At 38.4% G+C, this 27,603-nt stretch overlaps 1 protein-coding gene across 1 annotated transcript in view; it reads left to right on the top strand.

The window, feature by feature from the left end:
* The window catches only part of wnk2 (WNK lysine deficient protein kinase 2), a 162,372-nt gene that overhangs the window by 96,251 nt on the left and 38,518 nt on the right, over positions 1 to 27,603 (top strand). Inside the window, exons 13-20 of the mRNA XM_072280381.1 lie at positions 907 to 1,072; positions 1,162 to 1,278; positions 1,382 to 1,552; positions 2,361 to 2,391; positions 6,230 to 6,349; positions 7,366 to 8,594; positions 21,961 to 22,054; positions 23,520 to 23,617. Of these exons, the coding sequence (XP_072136482.1) occupies positions 907 to 1,072; positions 1,162 to 1,278; positions 1,382 to 1,552; positions 2,361 to 2,391; positions 6,230 to 6,349; positions 7,366 to 8,594; positions 21,961 to 22,054; positions 23,520 to 23,617 (2,026 nt within the window). The remainder of the gene's footprint in view (positions 1 to 906; positions 1,073 to 1,161; positions 1,279 to 1,381; positions 1,553 to 2,360; positions 2,392 to 6,229; positions 6,350 to 7,365; positions 8,595 to 21,960; positions 22,055 to 23,519; positions 23,618 to 27,603) is intronic.

Here is a 27,603-nt window from a genome sequence, read left to right as displayed (position 1 = left end):
GATGAAAATTTTTCCTGAATGTGGTTGTACAGAAAGTAGTTAGTGGAAGACTTTGAGATTTGTGAAGTCAATTACTTGCCTCCAAACTTAGCCTCTTGCCCTGCTGAAGTGGTGATGTGTCTATTTCAGTTTAGCTTATGCTTTATGATAAATGCAGGATTAGCTGGTGGATTTAAAGATAATACTAATTGTGAGGAAATGGCTAGACCTTTTGTTATAAAAGATGGTCATTGTCCAGCACCTGTGCGGCATGGCTTCAGCCTGCAGCTTGTCAGCTCAAGCCTCAATGTGAAACCTAGTCTTCCTATATGTGGGTACTGAGTATCTTATCATCTGCAAGTTGTGAATATTATTAGATGGTATGCAGTACTCAATGAATATTCCTACTCTTGACCTTGTGTTGGAGCTCGTGTTACCATTGAAGTACTGGAAGTTAAAAAGGACAAGAAAACTCCCGTAAGAAACTTGTGCATGAATGTGCTTGGAATTGTGTAATTGGCCTTGACCAGATGGGCTTCTTGGTGATGTGTGATGCTACCCATCAGAATCTTTTCCTTCTCATTACTTTTGATTTAAATTTTGTTGATGCCACACTTAGTTAAGTTTTGCCTTATTAAGGGGAGTCTGTCTTGCTTCAATTATGGACATTACAGTCATATTCCATAAAATGGAAAAGTGAATTAATGAAGTCTATCTAACAAATACAGTGCAAATTATAAGCTGTGACAACCAATTATTCTTCTCTGTCGTTTAGTTACCATAAAGGAGTATTAAGTTGCATTTAGGCTCCCATTTGAATGAATAATTGAGTGCTGTTGCTTTGATCAAATAAGAATGATAAAAACTAGGATATGATTCATATTTTTGCACTATTTTGGCTGAACACTTATTTTGTTTTTGCTATAGTGTATTTTCTGACGCTGCATCGGGAAAAGAAATGAGTGATGGATATGAAGGAATTCATACCAGTGGAAAACAGGAGAGTAAAAGTTCAAGAAAGCATCATAGGAGATCTACACGCACTCGATCACGACAAGAAAAGACTAGTAGGCCCAAGCTGACTATTCTAAATGTGAATACTTAATTTTTTTGATAAAATGTGGCCTCTGAATATTAGGTGAAATTATTTTAAGGTCAGAACTGATTTTCACTTTCTCTCAGGTATCAAATGTAGGAGATAAAATGGTGGAATGCCAGTTGGAAACTCATAATCACAAAATGGTAACATTTAAATTTGATTTGGATGGGGATGCTCCAGATGAAATAGCAATTTACATGGTAAGTAATAAAGAAAATCTAACAAGTTGATTGGCGTAATGGAGCAAAATCAGACTGACAAATATAAGCAATCGGTTTAAGATTTATGTACTTTTATAAACAGGTGGAAAATGATTTTATACTGGAAATTGAAAAGGAGATTTTCATAGAACAGATGAAGGATATAATGGATAAAGCAGAAGATATGCTTACTGAAGAAGCAGAGGAAGAAAGAAACTCTACACAAAGTACACATTTTCAACAAGTTGCTGGCAAAATTGAAACTGAGAATCAGGTTTGTAACAGGTTACACTCAAGACTTTGTGTTGTTAACTTGACTTTGAAGGTTCATCTTGGATAGTAAATGTGTGTATCACTAAAATTGGTATCAACTCTGTTTCATAACTTGTGATCTCTAATGTACACTTTGTGGGGGAAAAAAGAATCACTATTAGGAAATTCTGATCTTTTCACAGCTGTAGGATTATTAAAGTTCCAAATGTAATATCGCCTAAGTATCACCTGGTTAGACTTGTACTGCATATGTTCATACCGACTCAGAGTTGCAGCATAATATATTTAAGAATTGATTCAAATGATTTAATATTGTGAGTATTATAATTCAAATCAGTATTTTGGACTCTGAATTAAGAACAGTTGTTTTAAATCAAAGACTTTAAGCAGTGTAAAATATGATTTTACTGTTATAGGATTTTACCTGGTAAAGAATGGAATAACTATTTTATATTTGTAATCTCTACAATAAATTCCTTATTTTTTATTTTGTAGCCTTTTTGACATTGAGTAAATTACAGAGGTTTATATTGAAATTATATGAACATTATTTTCTTTTGTAATTACAGTAGGTGTTAATATTTAAACTTGGGTTTTTTTGAAAATGCATTTAGATAAAATGGGAGATTGTTTTAGCAATATTAATAGCTTGACCATACATCATTTTGTGTTGCAGCATCTGTGGAGAGAGAAATGGTTAATGCTTCAGGTTGATGGATTTTCATCTGCCGTTTCTTTGCTTTTCAATTATCTTATGTTCTTATAGGTTCTAGTCTAATGCTTGTACCATTTTCCCTGTCACTATGCAGATGTCAGCTCCTCAACAATGTCAACAGAATGGTAAGTAGGTGCATTTTAACTTTGGAAAAACTGAATACATGGTTCATTGGATTGTGGTGCTTAACAATATTATTTGATGATAATAAAGATATGAAGCAAAATGAATGAAATTCACTGACATTGTACTGATATTTTAAATTCTCTTGACAGACAAGCTTACCTGTGAAGTGAAAAGTTGTATTTTGGGTTTGGGATGGTTTAAATGTCGATATCATTGCACATCATAGCCAGTTGCTGGACCTCCCACACCCATATAATTTGCAAGTTACATGGAATTTTGGATGGGGTCAGCCTACCAAATATTGCTTTGTTTTTTGGAATTACATCAGTGTATTTTGGAAGTGTTGCATTTCTGGCAATTCAACAATTAAAATGATTATACTTATTTATTATACTCAAAGTAATTTGCAAGTTAAAGTAAAATCAAAATTAATTTTTTATTAAACTTAGTTGTTAAATAAATAAATCTTGTGTCAGTTATCACACATTGCATGTTTAGCATGCCGGGAAGAATGCAAATAATCACATGTTCAATAGGACTAATATTTGTCCATTGGTATTGAGAAATCTCCTTATAGCTTTTTTTATTGTTAAATCTCTTTGCCAACAATCCATAATAAAAACGCTTACATTTAAATAGTGCCTTTAATGTAAAGATATTCTAAGTGCTTCATAGTGCAAAGAGACAAAAATAGGTGCTGTATATGTATATCTGATTAAAGGTTTGGAGTTTAAAGGGAGAGGTATTGGTATTTCAGAATGATATTCCAGAGTGCAGGGTTCAGACATTTTTGAAGATGGGTGTTTGATGAGAAACTTTCTTCATTGTGGTCAGTCAGCAAGCTTCACTTTTGTGGTGACCTTAATTTTTGTGGTCTTCAGGGACATTCATTTGGTATCGATAATAGTTAATTCCATGAAAATTTTTAGCAGGAGAGGCAACTCAGAATGTGGGCACGCATGCTATAGCTCCTATTAGTATAGTTCTGGAGATCTGTCATTGGAGCATACAAGAAATTTAAGTCTACCTACTGCTTAATGACCTGGGCATAATTTAAGACCTAATTCGGGTATTATATCTATCAATGGAAAGATTGAATACTATTTATAGGTGATCATAACAAGAAAGATTTTGAGTGGAAGCAAGGATGAAGTGGAACACAAACTGTTAACTCCCAGAAATGTGGCGTTAGCTGTGAAGATTTAAGTGTAGGAGTTTGACAGGAGAATGCTAAAACTTGCAGGTGGAAGACTGAAAGGAGTTCAAAGAAATATTTCATTCAAAACTGGCTGTCTCAGAGAAAGAAGGATAAAGTTAGTATAGAATCAGTCAGGAAGTGTTGAGAGAATTTATTTACATAGAATTAGACAATTATATAGTGCAAAAGCAGATCATTCAACTCAACCAGAACTTGCCAGGTTGTGCTCCAAGTCTCTCATCTTATTTGTTCAGATTTTACAGAATGCTAGAAAATAATTTTTAAACAATCAATGGTAATATCTGAGAGTACAGTGAGCAAATTAATTAAATTTCAATTTAAACACCTGTGTTTTTTAGATAATGAAATAATATTCACAGTAAAGATTCACCACGTTATGGGAAGGTCCAGAGTCGGCTTAATTAGGAGACTAGTATGCACTTAGTGTACACCAAGTGTATTTTGTAGTCTTCTAGTGTAGTTCATCCACTTCAAGGTTCGACATGTTGTACGTTCAGAGATGCTCTTCTGCATACCACTGTTGTAACATGTGGTTATTTGAGTTACTATTGCCTTGCTGTTATTTTGAACCAGTCTAACCGTTGTCCCCTGACCTCGCTCATTAACAAGGTATTTTCATCCACAGAACTGCTGTTCACTGGATTGTTTTTTTGGGGTTTTTTTTTGCAGCATTCTCTCTAAATTTTAGAGACTGTTGTGCATGAAAATCCCAGGAGATCAGCAATTTTTGAGATACTCAAATCACTCTGTCTGGCACCAACTGTCATTCCAGTCAGTCACCTAGTCACATGTCTTCCTCATTCTGATGTTTGATCTGAACAACACTGAACCTCTTGACCATGTTTGCATGTTCTTGTGTATTGAGCTGCTGCCACATGGTTAGCAGATTAGATATTTGTACTAATGAGCAAGTGTACCTAATAAAGTGGCCACTGAGTGTAGCGTGATTGCTGAAGGCTGTACTATAATAAACACAATTTTGTTTGAAGATAAGCGAGCTAGCTTCAGTGAACCACGTAATTTGCAAAAGGCTTTGAAAAATGTGGTAAGCCACATTCAAGCGTACATAGAGGTTGAGAATTTATGAAATGTCACATTGTTACATGAGATATAATTAGTAAGAAAATTGAGAGATTTTACATCAGATTGAAGACTTGGGAGAGACTTTAAACATGCTTTAAAGGGTAGCATGCATGTTTAGCATGTGATAGCATGTTTAAGGACTTTGGGGGAAATTTGAATGTTGGAGTTGACACATTATTTGAAAGTTGACAACTGCCTTGAGATGGAGATAATGTTTTATTAGTGTTTGGTGTCTAAGGAGAAGGAATTATTTCCCCAAGTAATTTATAATTCTATTAAGATATATTAAAATGTCTTGAGTTACATCCATGTCATTTTATTTATTAATTTGTGCCATAGGTTTTGCTAGATGGGGCAATATTTATTGTTCATTCCTAGAATTGCAAGTTCATTTGATGAAATGGAGTTCTATGATTTTGACATGTTGAGGAAGAAGAGATGGTAATACAATGCCAACTTGTAAAAGTGCAAATTGTTGGGATGCATGTGGTGTTAGTGTCCCTGTGTGTCTGGTCCCCTAGTTGAGGACTGGAGTTTGTATGATGCAGTGAGTTTTAGCATTGTCTTGTTATGCTTATGGTGGTGGGGGGTCTGAATATTTGAGATGGGATTGGGTGCTGATCAAAAACTGCTTTTTCTAAGTGTTTTGAGCTTAAATATTGTTGGATGTTAAAAACTTGAACAGATTAGATATGGCTAAGTTATTTCCCATGATAGAGGAGTCTAGGACAAGAGGGCACAACTTCAGGATTGAGAACGTTCGTTTAGAAGAGTGATGCGAAGAAATTACTTTAGTCAGAGGGTAGTTAATCTGTGGAATTTGTTGTCATGTGTGGCTGTGGAGGCCAAGTCATTGGGTGTATTTAAGGCAGAGATAGGCACTTCCCTGATTAGCCAAGGCATCAAAGGGTATGGGGAGAAGGCAGGGGAGTGGGGATGACTGGAAGAATTGGATCAGCCCATGATTGAATCGTGGAGCAGACTCGATGGGCTGAATGGCCTACTTCTGCTCCTATATCTTATGGTCTTATGTAATTTTAATAAATCAGGCACATGGAGAATTATTCCTGACTAGTTCCATATACATCCTTATAGGTGATGAATCAGCAGGTGAATCAGTCATTGCAGACTACTGAGCTTCCAAGTTGTCCTTGCAGTCTCAGTATTCATGTAGTTGGCACAGTGAAGTATCTGATTACCAAGTTATTGCTTATGAGAAATCTAACGGTGGTATTGATATCAAATGTTAATGAAAGGTGATTATAATCACTCCTGATGGACATGTTCATTGTCTGGAGCTTGGGTAGTTTATTATTGGAAAAACAGTGAACGGAACTGAATATTGATCCTGAAATTGCACTGTGCATTGCGTAGCAAAGTACACTCTTAAAGTCAGAAGTCTCTGCTCTTTAAAACAAGTGGGCTCAGTACATAGTAACAGAATTGATTAACATAGATTTGAAAAACATGCATAGTAAGAAGAATGCTGTATACTAAGGTGATCAACTGCTGATGCATTGTACCATCTTTGTTAGTGTTGCATACTGGCCGAAGATGGTTTATTATATGTCCAGTTGTGGAAAACAGTCCAACAAAAGAGTCGGAATCGGCAGCAAATGTTCCTTCAAGTAAACCACCAGCAGCTTCGACCCTGGGTATGATCTTAGCATTATTTAATTTTATTTCTTTTTATTGAGATATAGCGTGGAACAAGCCCTTCTGGCCCTTCAAGCCACACAGCAGTACCCCAATTTTACCCTAGCCTAATTACCGACAATTTACAATGAACCTACCAACCGTTACATCTTTGGACTGTGGGAGGAAACCATAGTACCCAGAGGAAAGCCACGTGGTCACAGGGAGAATGTACAAGCTCTTACAAACAGGAAACACAAAATAATCTGCAGATGCTGTGGTCAAAGCAGCACTCACAACATGCTGGAAGAACTCAGCAGGTCGGGCAGCATCCGTGGAAAAGATCGGTCGACATTTCAGGACGAAATGTCGACCGATCTTTTCCACGGATGCTGCCCAACCTGCTGAGTTCCTCCAGCGTGTTGTGAGTGTTGCTGTTACAAACAGTGGCAGGAATTGAACCTGGGTCACTGGTACTGTAAAGCATCGTGCTAACCACTACGCTACCATGCTGCCTATAATTGTTGAGCTTGCACATTTTGAAATGGAGATGTAATAAATTTTTACAATAACAGAAATTGCTGGAAATACTTAGCAGGTCAATAAAGGGTCTTTGATGTGAAATATTAACTCTTTCTCTTCCCACATATCCAGCTTGATCTGCTGAATATTTCCAGTCTTTCTTTCTTGTTATAAATTTCCAGCATCTGCTGTTCATTTGAGTTTTTAAAACTTGTAATTTAATCAAAATACTAAATTGATTTCCTCAGTAAATATTGCTGATTTAAATCTGATAGAACTGATTTATATTTAAATATTCAATGTTTAATAGTACACTTACACTTTGGATGTGTGTAGTATTTAATGTCAACCTATTGACAGCATTTAAAAATTTGTTATCTGCAATATTATGGATTGTATATTTAATTTGAGGGGAAGTCAAATAAGTCAGTACCTTAGGTTTTAGGAGCAATTGTTCTAAATTAGCATTAAATTAACAATTGTAGAAACTTAATACATTTTCTTCAATTTTCAGAAACTGAAAACGCCATTGAAGACAAGCAAATGGATTCATCAGCAACACAGATATCTGGTGCAATAACTCCTGCTCCTGCTAATGACATCACCTCTGGACATCACATTGTTCATCCTCCCTCAGTGCCAATGTTGTCTCATATTAGTGCCCCAGCAAATCTGCCTGTTCCAGTAATGTCCCCTAGCATTCCTACACTACAAATGGAAACTGAGGGTCAGTCTAGAAAAGAATTGCAACAGAGTAGTCACCAGATCCATGATCCTGTTTGTAATGAATCAAATATTTCATTTCAAAGTCAGGTTGCCGTTCATGAGCATTCAGAACTTCAATCTAAATCTGTTTCTCAGCTGCAAACAGAAGAGGAATCTGAAATAGTTTTCAGCCCCCCTTCAGTGGTGGACATGCCTTTCTCTTCAGTTGTTGATTCTCTTCCCATCCAATCAATATCCATTCAAACAGAACTTTCACTTCCTACTCAATCTGCAGAGCCTAGTCCACTTCATAGCCTTTTCTTGGAGCAACAGGTGCCTGTTATGCAAGCGTATGTGCCTGATATCTCTCAATCTGTTTTAATGCAACCTTTCACAAACCAGATTCAATCCTCTGTTTCCATTTCTGGAACAGTAAGTAACACTTCAAGTTCTCAGCCGCAGAGTCCTGCACCAGTACCTACAAGTATTAATCAACAGTACCCAGCACAAGCACAGTCGCAGTCAATTACCGTGACTGGTGTTATTAGCAGTCAGCAACAGCTTTCTCTTGTAGTTGAATCGGATGTGGAAGGCCCACGTAAAATTGAATTTATAGATAACACGATAAAGTCGTTGGATGAAAAGTTACGTACTTTATTATATCAAGAGCATGGAGGGATTCTTCCTGTTCATTCAGCTACAGAATCCTCTGAAACTGCTGCTGCGACAGGAGATGTGAGTTGCACAGAAGAGCTATCCTCTGAACCCCCCGGTGAAGTGCTTAATACCACAGTTTCTATGGCAGTTTCTGTACATGATGTAAAGAATATAGATGCAGCTGTCCATTCTGTTTTGCCAATTACCCAAGTTCCGGTTATGGGATCACCACCAAGCTTCTCTAGTCCACCTGAAAATTTATCAGAAGGAACTTCCAGTCAAACTGTTTTGAGAGAGGGTCTGTACCAGCATGTGAAACCACCTGTATTGCCTGTGGTTGGAGACCCCACTTTGATTACAAAGCCTGGCTTGTCTGCTGATGTAAGTCATATTTGCTTTTGTATTTGCTAGAAATATTGTCTTTGGAAATGTATTTGGTGTTGAATTAAAAAAAATAGTGTGCATAATATTAATGTCACCAGATTGGTATTTAATTTTTGGGTTCCATTTAGTGTCAGACCTGGAATGCTTTTCTATATTTTCTGAACCAGGATTACTCCAATGACTTGCTAGTAGGGTGAGGGAGATAAATTTGTTGCCTTAAAAATGACCAGATTCAAACTGCCATGTTGTTTCCGAATCTATCCTATTTGACAAGATTTCTCCTTATATTAGTTCTATCATCTGATCCAAGCCAAATCTTACAGTTAAACTATACAAACATGACCAGCTTCGTCCTGTAGTGTTACCAAACTGTTCTTGGTATAAAGCTTTGTAGATTCTGCTGGGAGCTTATTCTATACTTTTTATATTTGCTGCTTCTCTTAAGTGGTCAACATGCAGTGTTGATTGATTAGTTGAGGGAAAGTTTCAAGGGAACTGGTATTAATTCTAAGGCTGTCATTTCCATATGCTTCTATAATGCCATTTCATGTGTTTCTCTGTTGATGAAGTATTGTAAGTAATGAAGTAAGACCCTGGATTTAAAAAAAATGTATTTGCATAGAAGTGTTTAGTCTATGGTGCAGATCTGTTATTTTAAATACAAGTCCCTATATTCAGAGTGTTGCTGTTTTGACAGGACTAGTATGTGTTTTTGTCAATCCCAAATCAATGCCAGGATTTTTGCTCAATGTTTATTAATAGCATTTTTCATAATTACTTGATACAATGGAGTAATCTGCTGTGCCATTTCCGAGGTTAGCTACAAATCCATTGCACTAGCAGGAAACTGAAGTTGTATATTAACTCTGGTGAATATAGGCCCAGAGCCATCAAACACTCTTCATATGACAAGCCATTCAATCTTGGAATCATTGTTGCTTCTGCTTAACTACGTATCAATTAAATAAAAGCATGCATGTGCAGATGAGGTTAACTTCAATATTCACTTTGCAGAGGGAGGAACAAATCAACGTGCATGGGTAAGTTATCAGTCAATAAGTAGTGTTAAGGGGAGTTATTGTGTGAAAAGAAGTAGATCCATACATTGCACTTCCTTCTCCTTCAGATTAATGTAACATAAAACATTCAATTTCCCTTTAAAGCCATATTCAAATAAACATGCTTTCACAATAAGATAAGATAAAACTTTAGTTATCCCGAAGGAAATTATCGTTGCAAGGTTGCTCAGTCAGAAATATATACTTTACAATACAAAATGTAAGCATCGAGGTATGAAAAAAATACAAAATATGCATTAAAAAGTAATACTGCAAAATACAGCTGTGTAATGAAACCATATACTTATATACTTGAGGAGTTGTAGAGTATTGTAGCCACAGTGAGAAAGGATCTCCTGTGGCGTTCAGTGATGCACCTTGCTGGAATCTGTCTGTTACTAAAGGTGCTCCTCTGTTTGTCCAGTATGTCATGGAGGGGGTGAGGGGAATTGTCCATACTTCTTCATAGCTTCTGTAGTATCCTCTTCACAGGCACAGCCACCAGAAAATCCAGTTCCACCCCCAGTACAGAACCAGTCTTCCTGACAAGCTTATCAATTTTCTTGGCGTCAACTGCTCTCACCCTGCTGCCCCAGCAGACTACAGCATAAAATAGAATGCTGGCCACCACTGAGTTGTAGAACTGCAGACATTGAATGACCAGAGCTTCCTCTGGGAGTACAGTTGGCTCTGTTCCTTGTACAGAGCCCCTGTATTTTTAGTCCAGTTCAGTTTATTTTCCAGATGAGTTCCCAGGTATTTGTACTCCTGGATGATTTCCACATCCATTCCCATTGTCCACCTCCCTGAAGTCCACTACCAACTTCTTTGTCTTGGTGCTCTTGAGCTGTAGGTGATACAGCCCACACCACTCAGCAAAGTTGACCACCACTCTTCTGTACTCAGCCTCTGGACCTTGGCTGGTACAGCCCAATACTACCGAATGATCCAAAAACTTCTGCAGGTGGCAGGACTTCAAGTTGTATCTGAAGTCTGAGGTGTAGATGGTAAACAGGAAGGGGGACAGGACAGTCCCCTGAGGTGTTCCTGTGCTGCTAACAACAGTATCTGATACACAGCTCTGCAATTTCACAAACAATAACGGTCCATAACTATCTTCACTTTACTAAAGATTCAGTCTTTTGGGTGGCACTGTGTTTCTTTCAAGATAGCGCCTTTTGACATGTGGAATGGCATCAGGTTTGGCAGGTGTCCTGTCAAAGACAACTTTCTCTGCAAGTGTCACTTTGCTGTTAGTGACAGGATCATCACTGGTAAGTAATTCTGGTGGCTGTAATGTGTCCATCTTGTTGGATGCAGAGGATTCAGGTGTATTGTTGGGCTGATCATTTTGTAGCTGGTCCACATGATGTCTCCATGTATGATCTCCAACATACACTGTGTACATCAGTGATCCAGTTCTTGTAACTTTCCTATCGGGTATCCACTTACCTTCTTGGTAATCACATGGTAGGACTTCTGTCCAACCTTGAAATTCCTTGCTGATCTACTTGGCAACTGGCTGAACTGTTTATTCTGCACTTCCCTCCATAGATCTGGTTTCAGAAGCTCTATGTGAAATAGCAGATTCCTGCTCATGAACAGCATGGCAGGTGTTTGATTTGTCATCGCATGAACAGAGTTCCAATACCACAATGTAAGTTGTCTACCTTGTGGTGTAGAGAAGTGTACTCCTTGTCCATAGCTTTAATGGACTTCTTGAAGGTTTAGATGGTTGGCCTCTGAATCTAACAAGGAGCACTCTTTCTGATCTTACCAGATGTCCTAAAAAACTTTTTGCCATGTTTTCATTCATAAGAATTCCTACTCCATTAGTATGGGATGTTCCACAAGAATAAATTGTAAGAAGAACATTGAAGGTCCAAGTATTTTAAAATCTGAAGTTTGTAATGCAATAAATGAGATGAAGAAAGGAAAGGCAGCAGGTCCTAGTGAATTAGTAATAGAACAAATTATCACCCTTGAAGATTATGGAATTGAAAAACTTACTGATTTAATCAATGACGTTTATGAGACTGGAATAATACCAGAAGAGATGAAAAAAATCAGTATTTATCACTCTTCCTAAGAAACCTGGAGCAATAGAATGAGAATTACATAGGACCATAAGTTTAATGAGTCATATCACTAAGATACGTCTAAGAATTTTGATGACAAGAGCTAAAAGTAAGATACAAACTGAAATAGGTGAAGAACAATGTGGTTTTGTGAAAGACAAAAGTAGAAGAAACGTGACATTGATGTTAAGGATACTATCAGAATGTGCTATTCAAGTGCAAGAGATTTGTTTTTTTATTTTATCGACTACACAAAAGCATTTGATAAAGTGAAACACAATAAGTTATTCAAAATATTACAGGCAACTCTAGATCTAGATTCGAAAGACCTCCGCCTAATCAGAAATCTGTACTGGGAACAAATTGCCGCTGTAAGAATAGATGGAGAAGTGAGTCAGTTTATGAAAATCAAGAGACAAGGGTGAGTTTTCTCCCCTGATTTGTTTAGTGTGTACAGTGAAACAATATTACAAAAAATAAGAGACATTTTGGGTATCAAAGTTGGCGGTGAAAACATCAATAATTTTAGATATGCGGATGACACTGTGTTAATTGCAAATACGGAGGAAGAACTACAAAACTTAATTGATATAGTTGTTGAAGGAAGTGCAAAAATGGGTCTATCAATTCCAAAAAGACAGAATGTATGGTGATATCCAAAAAGAAGGAGAATCCTATCTGCAGGCTGAGAATAAACGAGGAAGACATAAAACAAGTACAGAACTTTTGCTACTTAGGAAGCTGGGTGACATCAGATAGCAGGTGCGACATGGACATCAAAAGAAGAATAGAAATGGTAAAAGACACGTTTATGAGAATGAAAAGTATACTGAACAACACTAAACTAAGCATGACAACCCACCTCAGAGTACTGAAATGTTACGTTTATCCGGTTATGCTATATGGCTCAGAATGTTGGACAATATCTAGTAACATGAGAAAACAAATTGAAGCAGCAGAGATGTGGTTTCTGAGGAGGATGCAAAGAATATCATGGATGAAACGAATACCTAACAAGGATGTCATGAACAGAGCAAGCACAAAAAGAGAAATAATGTATGAGATCATGAAAAGGCAATGTGACTTCATTGGACATGTGATTAGGAAAGAGGAGTTAGAATGCACGGTAATTATGGGAAAGATTGAAGGGAAGAAAGCAAGAGGAGGATAAAGACAGATGGTGATGGAGACATGGAGACAGCAGCCAGAGAATTGGAAATGAATACCAATGAATTGATCCACTTGACCCGAAACAGGAGTGTGTGGGCCATGGCAGTCAAAGCTCAAACTGGGCATGGCACCTGATGATGATGATGATGATGAAAGGTTTAGATAAACTTTTCATCTAACCCATTCATTGCTGGGTGTTTGAACCCTTTTTTTTTCTTCATGAATAGTCTGAACTCTTCTGATGTATATTGTGGTCTGTTGTCATTCACAATTTGTTCTGGTAAGCCATTTCTAGAGAAGGTGGTTTCTTCTCTGAGGACTGTCTTTTTTGAAGTGGTTGACTTAATTGGTATGACCTCAGGCCACTTTGAATGAACATCCACAGCAATCAGAAACATGGAATCCTTGAATGGCGCTGCAAAGTCATTATGCACTCTTTGCCATGGTGAAGGTGGCCACTTCACGGGTGTAACAGTGCCTCTGGAGTGTATTTTGAACTTTTTGGCATCCCAAACAGCTTTTGGTCAAATCTTCAATCTGTCTATTCTAGGCCACCACACATAGCTCCGGACGAGATTCTTCATATAGGTATTCTTCATGCAGTTTCTCTAACACTCTGGTGCGCAGTTTAGAGGGAACCACAATGAGATCCACACATCAGCATTCTTTGACATACCAACAGTTGGTCTCGAATCACTGATAACTCTGGAAACATAGGGTTACCATGAGCAGGCCATCCTTGTATGGTGATATCATAGACTTTTGACAATGTCAGGTCATTCCTTGTTTCTCTTTGTATTTCTGAATTTGTTGCAACTGATCCACCAGTGCTGGGTGGAATAGCTCTGCTGGGTCAAAGAATGATGACTTCTTCAGTGGCCAACAGTGGAAGACGTGACAGTCTGTCAGTGTTGCTGTTTTGTATGGTATCCTTGAACTCTGTCATTAAGGGCTTCTAGGAAGAATAAGGGCCTCTAGGTTGATCTGTGCATAGCTGTATTCTGCGCTTGTCAGTGATCTTGAAGCAAGTGCAATCGGACATTCAGATCCATCTTTCATAGTGTGTGACAAAACAACACCAGTGTCATAGGGGGGACATCGCACGTCAGTCTGATGGGCAAAGATGAGACATAATGGGTGAGCAGTTCAGCTGATGTTATTAGTATCTTTATTTCCTTGAATGCTCTTTCACATCTTTCTGGCCATTCACACTTTGCTCCTGTCTGTAACAGTGCATCCAATGGGTGCAGTAATATTTGGAAAAAACCAGTGGTAGTAATTTACAAGGCCCAAGTATGACCTGAGTTGTGACACATTTTCTGGTTTGGGTGCCTGCAGCACTGCTTCAGTCTTCTCTGGTGACTTGCATAAGCCATGCTTGTCAATGACATGTCTACAATTTGAGATTTCGTTCTTGCAAAACTAACATTTCTCTCTCTTTGCATGTAGACCATGCTCATTCAGCCTGGTAAACACTTTACAAAGGTTCTGGAGGTGCTCTTCATCATTCTTGCCAGTCATGATGACATCAAGGTAACATTGTGTTCCTGGGATATCTTGGAGCACTTGGTCCATTGTTCTTTGCCAAATTGCTGGAGCTGATGCAACGCCAAAGACAAGACGGTTATACTGGAACTTGTGAATGTTGATTGTGAGGAACTTCCTGCTTTACTCCAAAATCTCCATTTGCAGATATGCTTGTGACAAGTCAATCTTTGAAAGCCTCTACCCACCTGCCAAAGATGAAAAAATATATTCCATTCATGGCAGGGGATACTGTACAGGACACAGGACAGGGTTGATACTTATTTTGAGAGTGCATTTGGGAACAGCTTTGGCCTTCTCTTGATCACTGGGACAATGGACGTGGCCCAATCACTCCACTCAACCTTGGAGAGAATGCCAGACACCTCCAAGCTGTAAAGTTCAGCATCTACTTTAAGCATAGTGCATAAGATGCACTTTATGGAATTCTGGTGTTGCTGCTTCATCCAACTCAATTCTGGCCTTCATACCTTTAAGTTTACCAATACCCTTCTCAAACACTTTCTCCTTAGCATTACGCAGCTGTGACAGTCTCTGGTTAGTGCTACTATTTGGTCTGCAGTTGCCTGTTGATGACACATTGAGAGATTTGATTATGTGGCAGTCTAGTTGGATTTTTCTCAACCATTCATGCCCAAGAAGTGCTGACCCTCCACTTCTTAACACACAAGGCTCTAACTGATGTGTTTTGCCTCAGTACATCACATTTACTTCTAGTTTGCCTTTGGGAAACACTTTTTTCCCTGTGTAGGTCTTTAGCATTACAGAGGTCTTTTCTAATTGTAGCTTAGAAAACAGTGTTGTAGCTAGCCCCAGAAATTACAGACAAAGCTGATCTTGTATCCAGCTCCATTTTCAGTTTTACACCAAACACATCTGCTGTGATCTATATGATTTCACAATCTGCTTCAGTAATGCTATGCAGTTCTAGGCATGGCAACTCACTTTGCTAGACTCTGTTGTCAGATTCAGTTTCACATTCAGTCACTGTGCATTTGTTTAATTTTGTGGTTGGTTATTTTTCACTCTGTGTGGTTTTTCTCTTTGGTTGTGCTTTTTGTCTGACTTGCACACTGTCTGTGACACTTTCTGCAAACTTTTTCTTTGAACCACCAGTCATTTGCATTGTGGGAGGATTTGCCACATCGATAACATTTTTTGGCTTTTTGCATCATTCAAGGACATTTATGCGTTTCACATTCTAAGCTCCTTTTCTTATGTTCTGACACGTCCTTTTCTGGTGTCTCCAATGTTATTGCAATGGTCAATGCCTGTTCTAAGGTTAGGTCTCTTTTTGACAATAGCCTCTTTTGAGTGCTTTGACTATGCATGCCACATACAAGCCTGTCCCTTAATGCATCAGAAAGTCCATCTCCAAAGTCACAGTACAGATATACCCCGCTTTTCGAACGTTCGCTTTACGAAACCTCACTGTTACGAAAGACCTATATTAGTACCCTGTTTTCGCTTTCAGAAGGTGTTTTCACTGTTACGAAGAAAGGCAGCGCGCACCCGAAGCAGCTGCTCTTCCCCCGGATTCGGAACGGCATTGCTTAATCACGAGCCTGTGAGCAGCCGTTTGCAAGATGAGTTCTAAGGTGTCGGAAAAGCCTGAAAGAGCTCGTAAGGGTGTTACACTTAGTGTAAAACTAGACATAATTAAGCGTTTTGATCGTGGTGAACGAAGCAAGGACAAAGTGAGTTTGACTTGTGGAAGCTGACGAAGATGATGTTGAAGAGGTTTTGGCATCCCATGACCAAGAACTGATAGATGAAGAGCTGATGCAATTGGAAGAGGAAAGGATAAAAATCGAAACTGAATTTAACCGAATGCAGAAAGTGAAGCAACTGCGTGAGATTTTCGCTGCAATGATAAAGGATGACTTTAATTTTGAAAGGGTACGTAGGCTTAGGGTATATTTGCAGGATGGTTTGTGTCCTTACAAAGAACTGTGTGATATAAAAATGCTTGAGGCTCAGCAGTCAAGCAAGCCTTCCACAGCAGATGACGAACCTCAACCTTCGACATCGAGGCGGGCAGTCATAGGAGAAGATGAGCTGCCTGCCCTGATCGACGATGAGATGACACCCCTGGGTCCCACCACCCCAACCCCCGGACAGATACTGTACCGATTCGCGGAGAATGCAGGGGTAGCCGGGAGGCACACAGCACATCTTTAAGAAAAAAGCCAAAATAAACATGCTAATTAATTAGGTGCCGTCTAGCACGTAATTGTCAGCCCAGATCAGTGCAAATGCAATCGGCAATCGCCTCTGATCTGCGCCGACATTTACGTGCCGGGCAGCACCTAATTAATTAGCATGTTTATTTCAGCTTTTTTCTTAAAGATGTGCTGTGTGCCTCCTGGCTACCCCTGCATGCTTCGCGGCAATGTATCGGGTCGGCGTCCTGGAGGGTGGGGGCCACTGCACCACCCAGCCTGCGACGACTCAGTCTAACACACCATCATCAGTGTGCTTGCTGTCTTCCCAATTCCTGTAAGTGATACTACACTGTGCATACGTTATTTCTACTTTATATAGGCTGTGTATTTTTACGTGTTATTTGGTAGATTTGGCAGCTTCATAGTTTGAAGGTTACTGGAGAGCACGTTTATGCCAACAGTACTTACGTGAGATTTTCTGCCAAGAGTGCTTGTGTGAGATTTTCGCTACGGAGATCTGTGCAGGCAATCGTTGTAGAGAAGTATTTCTACTTTATATAGGCTGTGTATTTATCATATCATTCCTGCTTTTACTATATGTTACTGTTATTTTAGGTTTTATGTGTTATTTGGCATGATTTGGTAGGTTATTTTTGGGTCTAGAACGCTCACAAAATTTTCCCATATAAATAAATGGTAATTGCTTCTTCGCTTTACGACATTTCGGCTTACGAACTGTTTCATAGGAACGCTCTGCCTTCGGATGGCGGGGAAACCTGCATTGGGGAAGTTTGCACAGTTCTGCAATGTATTTACATAGAACATAGAATAGTACAGCATGGTACAGGCCCTTCGGCCCACAATGTTGTGCTGACTCTCAAACCCTACCTCCCATATAAGCCCCCACCTTAAATTCCTCCATATACCTGTCTAGTAGTCTCTTAAACTTCGCTAGTGTATCTGCCTCCACCACTGACTCAGGCAGTGCATTCCACGCACCAACCACTCTCTGAGTAAAATAAACCTTCCTCTAATATCCCCCTTGAACTTCCCACCCCTTACCTTAAAGTCATGTCCTCTTGTATTGAGCAGTGGTGCCCTGGGGAAGAGGCACTGGCTATCCACTCTATCTATTCCTCTTATTATCTTGTACACCTCTATCATGTCTCCTCTCATCCTCCTCCTCTCCAAGAGTAAAGCCCTAGCTCCCTTAATCTCTGATCATAATGCATACACTCTAAACCAGGCAGCATTCTGGTAAATCTCCTCTGTACCCTTTCCAATGCTTCCACATCCTTCCTATAGTGAGGCGACCAGAACTGGACACAGTACTCCAAGTGTACTGAAATGCTTTCATCCCTTGGTTCCTTTTGTGCCTCAAATGTTCTCTCCAATTAGGAAATAGTCAACCCTTTCATCTCTTCTAACGAAGTGCATGACCATTCACTTCTCAACACTGTATTCCCTCTGCCATTATTTAGGATCATAGAGAGACAGAAGAAAGGAAATTATAGGCCAGTTAGTCTGACCTTAGTAGTTGGGATGATGTTGGAGTCCGTAGTTAAGGATGAAGTCTCAGGGCACTTTGAGGCATGTGATAAAATAGGCCATAGTCAGCATGGTTTCCTCAAGGGAAAATCTTGCCTGGCAAATCTGCTGGAATTCTTTGAAGAAATAACAAGCAGAAAGACAAAGGAGAATTGGTGGATGTTGTGCACTTGGATCAATTTTTAAATAATCTTAGTTGTGTATAAGGCTCTGAATAATCTAGCTCCTCCTTATATTTTGGAGTATCTTTTCCCTTACATCACAAATTGTATTCTTAGATCCACAAATATTGCTTTGCTTGGTGTTCTTAGATCTAACCATATGAGAACTAGTGATGCGACCTTTAGCTCTTATGCACCAAAAATCTGGAATACTCTGCTAACTGAGACACATCAGGCTAGTACTGTGGAACATTTCAAAACTCTGCTGAAGACCTACTATTTTTAATTTGGCCTACTTGTAGCAGTACTTAATGCCTGTTTTTGTTGATTATATTTATGTAATTTGGTGTATTTGGTTACATTTATACTATATAATGTTTGTCTTTAAGATTTTTAATTTTGTCTTGTAAATTTATGGCTATATTGTTTTATCTTTACAATCTATGTAAAGCACTTTGAGCCTCCATCTTAATGTATGAAAGGTGCTATATAAATAGTTACCATTATTAAATAAAATGTGAGATGTCAACAAAATGCTGGAAATGCTCCAATTTAGGCAGCCTCTATGTAAAGAGTTGATATTTCAGGTCAATAAGCTTGCATCTGAATTGAAATGGACGCTTGACCTTGGCTTTCAGTATTTAATCAGCATGGTTGCAAAAGACTCCATATTATCAATAACTAAAATCAAAGCCATTAAAGGGACATTGCCTACATTTATTTCTGAAGCTATTTGTCAATTAACTTTTCATAATAAATGTGGCAAATCCTTAAAAAAAACATTGAAAGTTAATTTTATAAATGGTTTGTGGAACATAGAGCCAGTAATTTTTAAGTAGAGTTAAGGAAAAATGCTAATCACATCACCCAGTATATCCCAGGGTTTGTAACCAATGAATTAATGGTAAGTGCTGAGACTGTTGAAGTATAGATACTCATTATTATAGCTAAATTATTACTGCAAGATCTGTAAAAACAGCAAATAAACAATTTATATTTTATTGATTGGAATTTTGTTCTGAGAACGATGAGGTTATCAAAACTCAAACATTAGCAGAAGACAGTGGCATCTCGTAACAGAACACATACAGTATAATGTCAAATAAGGGTGCAGTCTAATCAACCATGTTATTCCACAAGCTTGTTGCTTGTTGAAGAATTTATAGAAGGTAAAAATTTACTTTAATTTTTCTTTACCTCCCTTTGGCCTAACAAAGTGTGGAGACAGTAGCTTCTGTGTGCACCAAGAGATGATGAGAGAAATCATAGATAGGATCTGGATGAACTGTGTACACTTGGAGCAACAGGTTGTGGTCCATATTGGCTAAGCTACCCTCTGAGACAGACAATTACGATTTCTCAGTTGTTCATTCCACACCACTGCAGCTTTGAAATCACTGTTTCATTGCTGTGGTGGACAGGGGCTTTAGCTGACTTTTTAAAAATATTGTTCTGAGTTTTGTGCGGGTTTTTGGACTCCAGGGTCAAAAGCACTATAACAAATTAACAGTCAGTGGATACCATGTGCACTTTTGCAAAAAGTTACTTTAAGCACACTGTATCAAGCATACTATTATATTCACTAAGAGTAATTACAATATGGTTACATATCCCAACAGGTGACTGTAATATTTTGTTCAGTTTCTCAGTGCAGTGTGTTCAGTGGATAGTAAGCTTAAACTGGACGGCTGTTAACTGATATTTATATAGTCTGCTATAGGGTGGATTAATACAGAAGAAGAAAAATGTCATTATTTTTAATAAAAATACAAAATTAAGCCATTTTAAATCTCCCATCTTTTAGTTTCAGAAGGGATGAGACTTGTAATATTTTATTTTTGAGTCCAGGGTTTAAAAGACTTGAGTAATGGTTGTAACACACAAAATGTTGGAGGAACTCAGCAGGGTCAGGCAGCATTTATGAAAATGAGTAAACATTCAACCTTTTGGGCCGTGACCCTTCATAAGTATCCATTCCCATTGCACTCTTTTAATAACAGATTTTTATACCAGCTTGTATCCAAAGACTTGCATATTTAGGAATGCTACTTATTGATATAGTGTACAGCATATGATTGACATTGGATGGTAAAATGATGTCATATTTGTTGTCAAGCAGAACAATTGCTCTTCACCTCAAGTTGCTGTACATTTCAAACAAAGAGAGAATGCTAATTATTTATTAGATTATGAAGACACACAGTCCTCTTTTATTGTCATTTAGTAATGCATGCATTAAGAAATGATACAATATTTCCTCCGGTGTGATATCACAAAACACAGGACAGACCAAGACTGAAAAAACTAACAAAACCACATAATTGTAACATATAGTTACAACAGTGCAACAATACCATAGCTTGATGAAGAACAGTCCATGGCACAGTAAAAAGTTCAAAGTCTCTCCAATGTCCCACATCTCACGCAGACGGGAAAAGGAAGAAAAACTCTCCCTGCCATGCCCGACCACAGTCCGACTCTGAGTCGTCTGAAAACTTCGAGCCTCCGATCAGCTCTCTGACACCGGGTACCGAGCACCATCTCTATCGGAACGATTTGACCTCAATCTTGGTCACCAACTACAGGCAAAGCCGGGGGTTTTGGGGCCTTCCCTGAGAAGATTCTCGATCACCCAGTAATAGCGGCAGCGAGCCTGCGTTTCAGAAATTTCTCCAGATGTTCCTCTGTGATTTCAGGTTTGTCTCCATCAGAATTGTCCACGGCCCCTATTTAACAGTTACGATATCATTTTCACCAGAGGGCTGCGCGCGCATGGCACGCTGCTGCCCACCTTTTATTATTAAACATACCTGAACATAGAATATCATGCCTGTGGATTTTTGACCTATTGGGTTATCTTTTTTCCCTCATGACTCACCAGTCTCATCAATATTCCCATTTCCTATTCTCTTTTTAATCATTTATGTTCTCGTGTAACCATAGTTTGAGAAAGAAAGTGCATTCTAATCACCTTCTAATGCAATTATTTTGCAACCATTCTGTTAATCTTATAAGTACACCCTCGTATGTGTACTTCTCACTAATGGGACTAGTCTGTCACAATTTACCTTATTGTGTAATAATTTATGGAATTCCTTTGTAAGCATAAATGAAGGCACCTTGAGCATTTTGTGTTTTTCAAATGGGTCATGATATGTCAACCTTCCTTTTATTTCTTTTATTGTTACCATGATAATCCTTTCTTTATAGACACAAAGCTATAAAACATTTTGGAATATCATGGAGCTTTAAAAAGCATAATATAAATTCAAACCTAATTATCAAATTTAATCAACTTGTCTGGAAACTTTTGCGATAAAGCACCTGCAGAAAGCACTGATAGCTGGCCATCTGGCCTGTGGAGAACCACTAGGCAGATGCAGAGTGTATATCAGCAAGTTCTATCTTTCTACTGCCATGTCCTTCAGTGTATAAGTCAGATTTCTTGGTCTGTCCTGGCTTTGCCATTGTTCCAAGGGTAGTGGTTTGTGAGTTAAGGGGCCTGGCAATTTCCATCTAGCTCTTTGGACTTAAATGGGGCTGCAGAGATTCATCAAGATTTATCACTAATTTCAATATTTTTGTCTTTTATTTCAATATGATATTTAATTCATGATATAATTCTGTATTTCATTCAGCAGAATCATACGATTGAGATGAAAGAGTCTACTCAAAGTTATGCACAACCACAGACAACTGCATTGGCTATGAGGACCTCAATAAACAGTCAAGGTATATCAAGAAAACATCATGACAGGCTTAACACACAAAATTATCAGCTTATAAACAAATTAAGTAATCAAAGTTTAATCTTTCTTAATTTTGAATATATTATCTTGTGCTATAGTATCAAGGGGAAATGTTGGAAATAGTAAAAACATTGTATCATTTGTACAAAAGTACAGGTGCACATTCCTTTATCCGAAATCCTGAAATCCAAAAAGCTCCGAAAACCAAAGTTTTTTTTTCACCAGCAGCTGACGTCACTCAGGTGTGATGTGGCAGCACGAGCAGAGGCCGCCAGACGTCAGTTGTGGCTCAGCGCTCGTACTGGTTACACGTACATTTGCTGTTCGCTGATATTTTGTGTTCACTGTTGACTTCGTGTTTAATTTCACTGTGAAAATGTCAAAAAGAGCTGCAGATACCCCTATTGGTAACAATGAGAAAAAGAGAAGGAATCTTCTCTATCAATAAGGCAGAACGTGGAGTTATTGCAGAAGCTTGATCATGGTGTGCTATGAGGCATTTTACTGAAGAAAATAGTGTCAGAACTACCACTATGTATGATTTAAATAAACAGAAAGGCAAGTTACTGAAGTTTTATAGTGACCGTGACGTTCTGCATTTATTCCAATAAGTCATTTACCATGTGTTTGATTCAGTTCATTTGAAGCTGTATATTTTTGTTTTACTGAATGTTTTTGTTTGAAATAAAATTTCTTCTTGTCATTATTCCCTAAACAATACAGTATAACAATTATTTACTTAACATTTACATTGAATTAAGTATTATAAGTAATCTAGAAATGATTTAAAGTATATGAGAGGATGTGTGTAGGTTTGGTGCGCCACCGGGTCCTAAAGTCCACCGCACTGAGACAGGTTAAATAAGGGACTTGAGCATACGTGTTTTTTGGTATTGGCGGGGGTGGGGGGTGGGTGGTGGTTGGGGTCTGAAATCCAAAAAATTCTGAATTCCAAAATGGAACTAGCCCCAAGGATTTCGGATAAGGGATTCTGGAACTGTACATGCCAGTATGTTTAGAGATGTGAAGAAATGTTGATTCATGCAAAAGTTGTGTTGAAGGAGCTTTTGGAAAGAAAATTATTTAAAATTGTATTCTTAATATTTATTTGTGGTTTTCTGCATAATATTACATAATCATGAAACAATCTTGCAATATCATCAACATTCCATGCAAAGCAAAACATAGGCAATTAAGATTAAAGGAACGGATTAGATATCTAACAATGTGGCTATAACCAATATGAATTAGATGAACACAGTTGTCAGCATAAAATTGAAACTATTTAGAAAGGATAAGCACAATTGGCTGCTCTCTTTCATTTGGGAAAGTTGAATGACCACATGTACTTACCAATCCAAATATACTGGGTTTATTATTTATGCATTATCTTAATTTTGAAGTGATGAAGATGTCAGCAGCCTCATAATTCTGTAAATGCATTTTAGTTACCAGTGCTGACATAACTGAGAAGGAAAGAAGTGATGCAATATTTGTGATGTCATCTTCAGTGGATCTTCTTCCAGTGGCAATAGACAAGTTTCAGGTATGCTTCAATGTTCTTTATGTTCCTCTATCAATTGTAATATTTCCATTTTTGATTTGCATTTTCTGCTTTAGATACAAATTTTAGAAACGTATGTGTAACATCAGTATATACTTTTGTGTATTTGGCAATGTCAGTTTATTTCTGGTGGCTCTTGTTGCTACTATTTCCTGCCTCTAGTAATGAGTTCAATAATGCTCATTAATTTGCATCCTTAAATTATTTATAGTATTAAATGGATTATAATAACATGACTGTTTGAAGTGAAAAGGTTTTCACAATGAAGGATGGTCTACCTTTGGGCTCAAAGCAAACAGCTTGATTCAAATTCAACAAGTCTGGATGGCCTATAAAACTGATCCAGGAAGCTTGTACTGTATGTTGTGTGTTCTGAATTGGTATTGAGATGATAACAATAAATTTAAGCTGTTACGGGTACCTGAAACAAATTTTGGTACCAATCACTAGCAGTTCTGAAAGGTAATGCCAACTTCTGCTAGTTGAACAGAATCCTGAATGTAGATAGGTTGTTCCACAATGAGTCTCTAGGTGAAATGGTCTTGTGAGACTCCCCAGTTTTCCATTAAGAGAATTTTTTTTGGTTCATTCAAGGTTATGGGATTCAAAGTCTGTCAGCATTTGATATCCTATCCCTTATTGTGCTTGAGAATATGGTGGTGAGCAGGCTTCTTGAATTGCTACAGTTGTTCAAATGTGGGTATACCCACAATGCTGTTAGGAAGAGAGTTCCGGGATTTTGAGTTGTCAACAGTGAAGTACAGTTGCAAGAAAAAGTTTGTGAACCCTTTGCAATTACTGGTTTTCTGCATCAATTACTCATAAAACGTGGTCTGATCTTCATCTAAGTCAGAATAAATACACCAACACAATCTGCCTAAACTAATAACACACAAACAATTGTACTTTTCATGCCTTTATTTAACACGTTGTTTAATCATTCACGGTCCAGGCTGGAAAAAGCCTTGTATTTAATCAGTGGTAGAACCTCCTTTAGCAGCAACTACCTCCACCATATGTTTCCTATAGCTGCTGATCAGACTTGCACAACAGTAAGGAGGGATTTTAGACTATTCCTCTATACAAACTGAAACAGTTCATCAATATTTCTGGGATACCTTGCATGAACAGCCCTCTTCAGGTCATGCTACAGCATCTCAATTGGGTTAAGGTCTGGACTCTGACTTGGCCATTCCAAAACACAAATTTTCTTCTTAAATCTTCTTTTGTTGATTTACTCTTGTATCAGATCATTGTCTTGTTGTATCATCCAACTTTTATTCAGCTTCAGGTGACAGACCCAGTACCCTGACATTTTCCTGTAAAATATCTTGATACAATTTTGAATTCATTGTTCCCTCAACGGTTACAAGCTGTTCAGGCCCTGAAGCAGCAAAGCAGCCCCCAACCATGATGCTCCTTCCACTATGCTTCACAATTGGAGTGAGGTTTTGGTGTTGGTGTGCAGTGCCTTTTTCCTCCAACCATAATGGTGTGCATTTCTGCCAAAAAGTTGAAATTTTGTCTCATCTGTTCACAGAACATTGTCCCAGAAGTGCTGTGGAACATCCAGATGGTCTTTCGCAAGCTTGATGTGCAGCAATATTTTTTTTGAGAGCAGTGGTATCTCCGTGGTGTCCTTCCATGAGTACTATTCTTGTTCAGTGTCTTTTTTAGAGTGGACACATGGATAGGGTCTTAGCAAGTTATAGAGTTTTCTGCAAACAACAGGAATTCTGCAGATGCTGGAAATTTTCTGCAGGTTTTTTTGCTGTTACCCTTGATTCTTTTACACCTCCTTCAGCATTACATGTTGTGCTCTTAGTGTGATCTTTGCAGGATGCCCAGTCCTAGGGAGAGTAGCAACAGTACCAAGTTTCTTCCATTTGTAGACAATTTCTCTTGCTGTGGACTGATGAACACTCATGTCTTTAGAAATGCTTTCGTAGCCTTTTGTAGACTATATCTATAGAACTTTCATCCAATTGATAGCTTTTGATTCTCATTAACATATCCAAATGACATTCACCTAAATGGTTTCTCAGCTTGTTTTCGAGTTGATTCATTAGGCTAAAACGTCACTCACAGTCCGCACTAGATGCAAGAAAGGTTCCCCCAATGTCCATCAACTGTGCAAGGTCGCAAAAATGTTCATTTTGAAGTACAAATGCCACCATTTGAGAAAAGTTTGAAATCGGTTTGGATTTAATTTTTTCTTGTACAGAAAATTTGAAGTCATTAAACTGTCTAACTATTACAATATTTTTAGCTAGAAAATCATGATATTTTAGACATAAAGCATTAACTTGTTCATTGCCAAATGTGAGTTCACAATCTGCAATTGCGGAGAAATCAAAAGCTGACCATTCTTGTACCTCAACTTTGATCTCCTCTGGGTTTGATCGTTTTCGCTCTCGCTCATCTGCAGTCAACCGTAACATGCGTAGCACTCCTGTAACGGGTAATGACGGGTTCTGTTGCTTGAGCTTTTGTACACTGTCCAAATGCGATTTACTTGCCAAATGACGCTTCAAAAAGTCAAGTTTCCAAATATCATCCCACTTCTTTCCACTAGCAAATTCTCCAGCAACTTTCGCATCATGACAATACAAACAGATAACTCCAGTTTCAGAATCGTACATAAATATTTCTCGTAGCTGAACGTTCATGACCTCATGAGCTTTCGGTGTAGCAGTTTCTACTATTTTGTTAAACCATTCAACTTTAAACAAATTTGCAGTTCTTTTGCGCTTCACGCCCTTCACATCTTCTGAATTCGACATAGTGAATCAATTTTTTTTCCAATTAAAAACTTAGTAAGCTATCTACAGGATTTGAAACAGATCTTTGTAAACTTTACGATATGAACACTGTCCGCCAAACATGGCTGCCACTGTGATGCAGCTGTACAAACCGGAACAGGATAGGTGACGTGCATTGTGGTATTTGAAAAACCGACTAACTAGTTAACAGAAACAGTTAGCTAAAAGATTATTTTCAATAAGTATAATTATTAATTACTACATTATTTTAGGTAACTAACCTTCTGTGCGCACATTAGTTTCCTTTGTGTGCTGGTTGAAAAACGTGTGCACGCGCACATGTGCACAGCTTAGAGGGAACTACGCTTAGCAGGCCAGGCAGCATCTATGGAAAAGAGTAAATAGTTGACATATCAGGCCGAAACCCTTCATCAGGACTGGAGGAAAAAAGATGAGAAGTTAGAGCAAGAAGGTGGGGAGAGGGGAGGAAGTAGTACAAGGTGGTAGGTGACAGGTGAAACGGGGGGACGGGGAGGGGTGAAATAAAGAGCTGGGAGGTCGATACATGAAAGAGGTAAAGTGCTGGAGAAGGGGGTATCTGATAGGAGAGGGTAGAAAAGCATGGAAGAAAGGGAAGGGGAGGAGCACCAGTGGAAGGTGATGGACAATTGAGATAAGATGGGAGAGGGAAATGGGAATGGTAGGGGGCTCAGCTGCCAGAAGTTTCAGAAATTAATGTTCATGCCATCAGGTTGGAGACTATCCAGACAAAATATAAGGTGTTGCTCCTCCAACCTGAATGTGGCCCCATCACGGCAGTCGAGGTGGTCATGGACTGATCTGTCAGACTGGGAAGCAGAATTAAAATGTATGGCTACTGGGAGATCCCACTTTTTCTGGTGGATAGAGCGTAAGTGCTTGGCAAAGCATTCTCCCGATCTACATCATGTCTCACCAATTTACAGGAGCCTACACTAAGTGCACCAAACAGTTCTTATGGTTCTGAAGGTCAAAAACAAAAAAATATTTAAAATCTCACAGCTGGGATAAAGTTCAAAGCTCTACCCTGTTCTTTACCAAAAGGTATTGCCTTTCTGAGACCTCAGCTCTGCACCTCCTAAAACCTCCTCTGCTATCAGAATTCTAGGCACAAAGGACTAGCATTTGCACTATTTAGTTTGGAATTCTTCATGAGCTTTTAATATA

Source organism: Mobula birostris, chromosome 16, assembly GCF_030028105.1.
Source record: "Mobula birostris isolate sMobBir1 chromosome 16, sMobBir1.hap1, whole genome shotgun sequence".
Classification (NCBI taxonomy): Eukaryota; Metazoa; Chordata; class Chondrichthyes; order Myliobatiformes; family Myliobatidae; genus Mobula; species Mobula birostris.
This window is presented reverse-complemented; position numbering and strand designations above follow the sequence as displayed.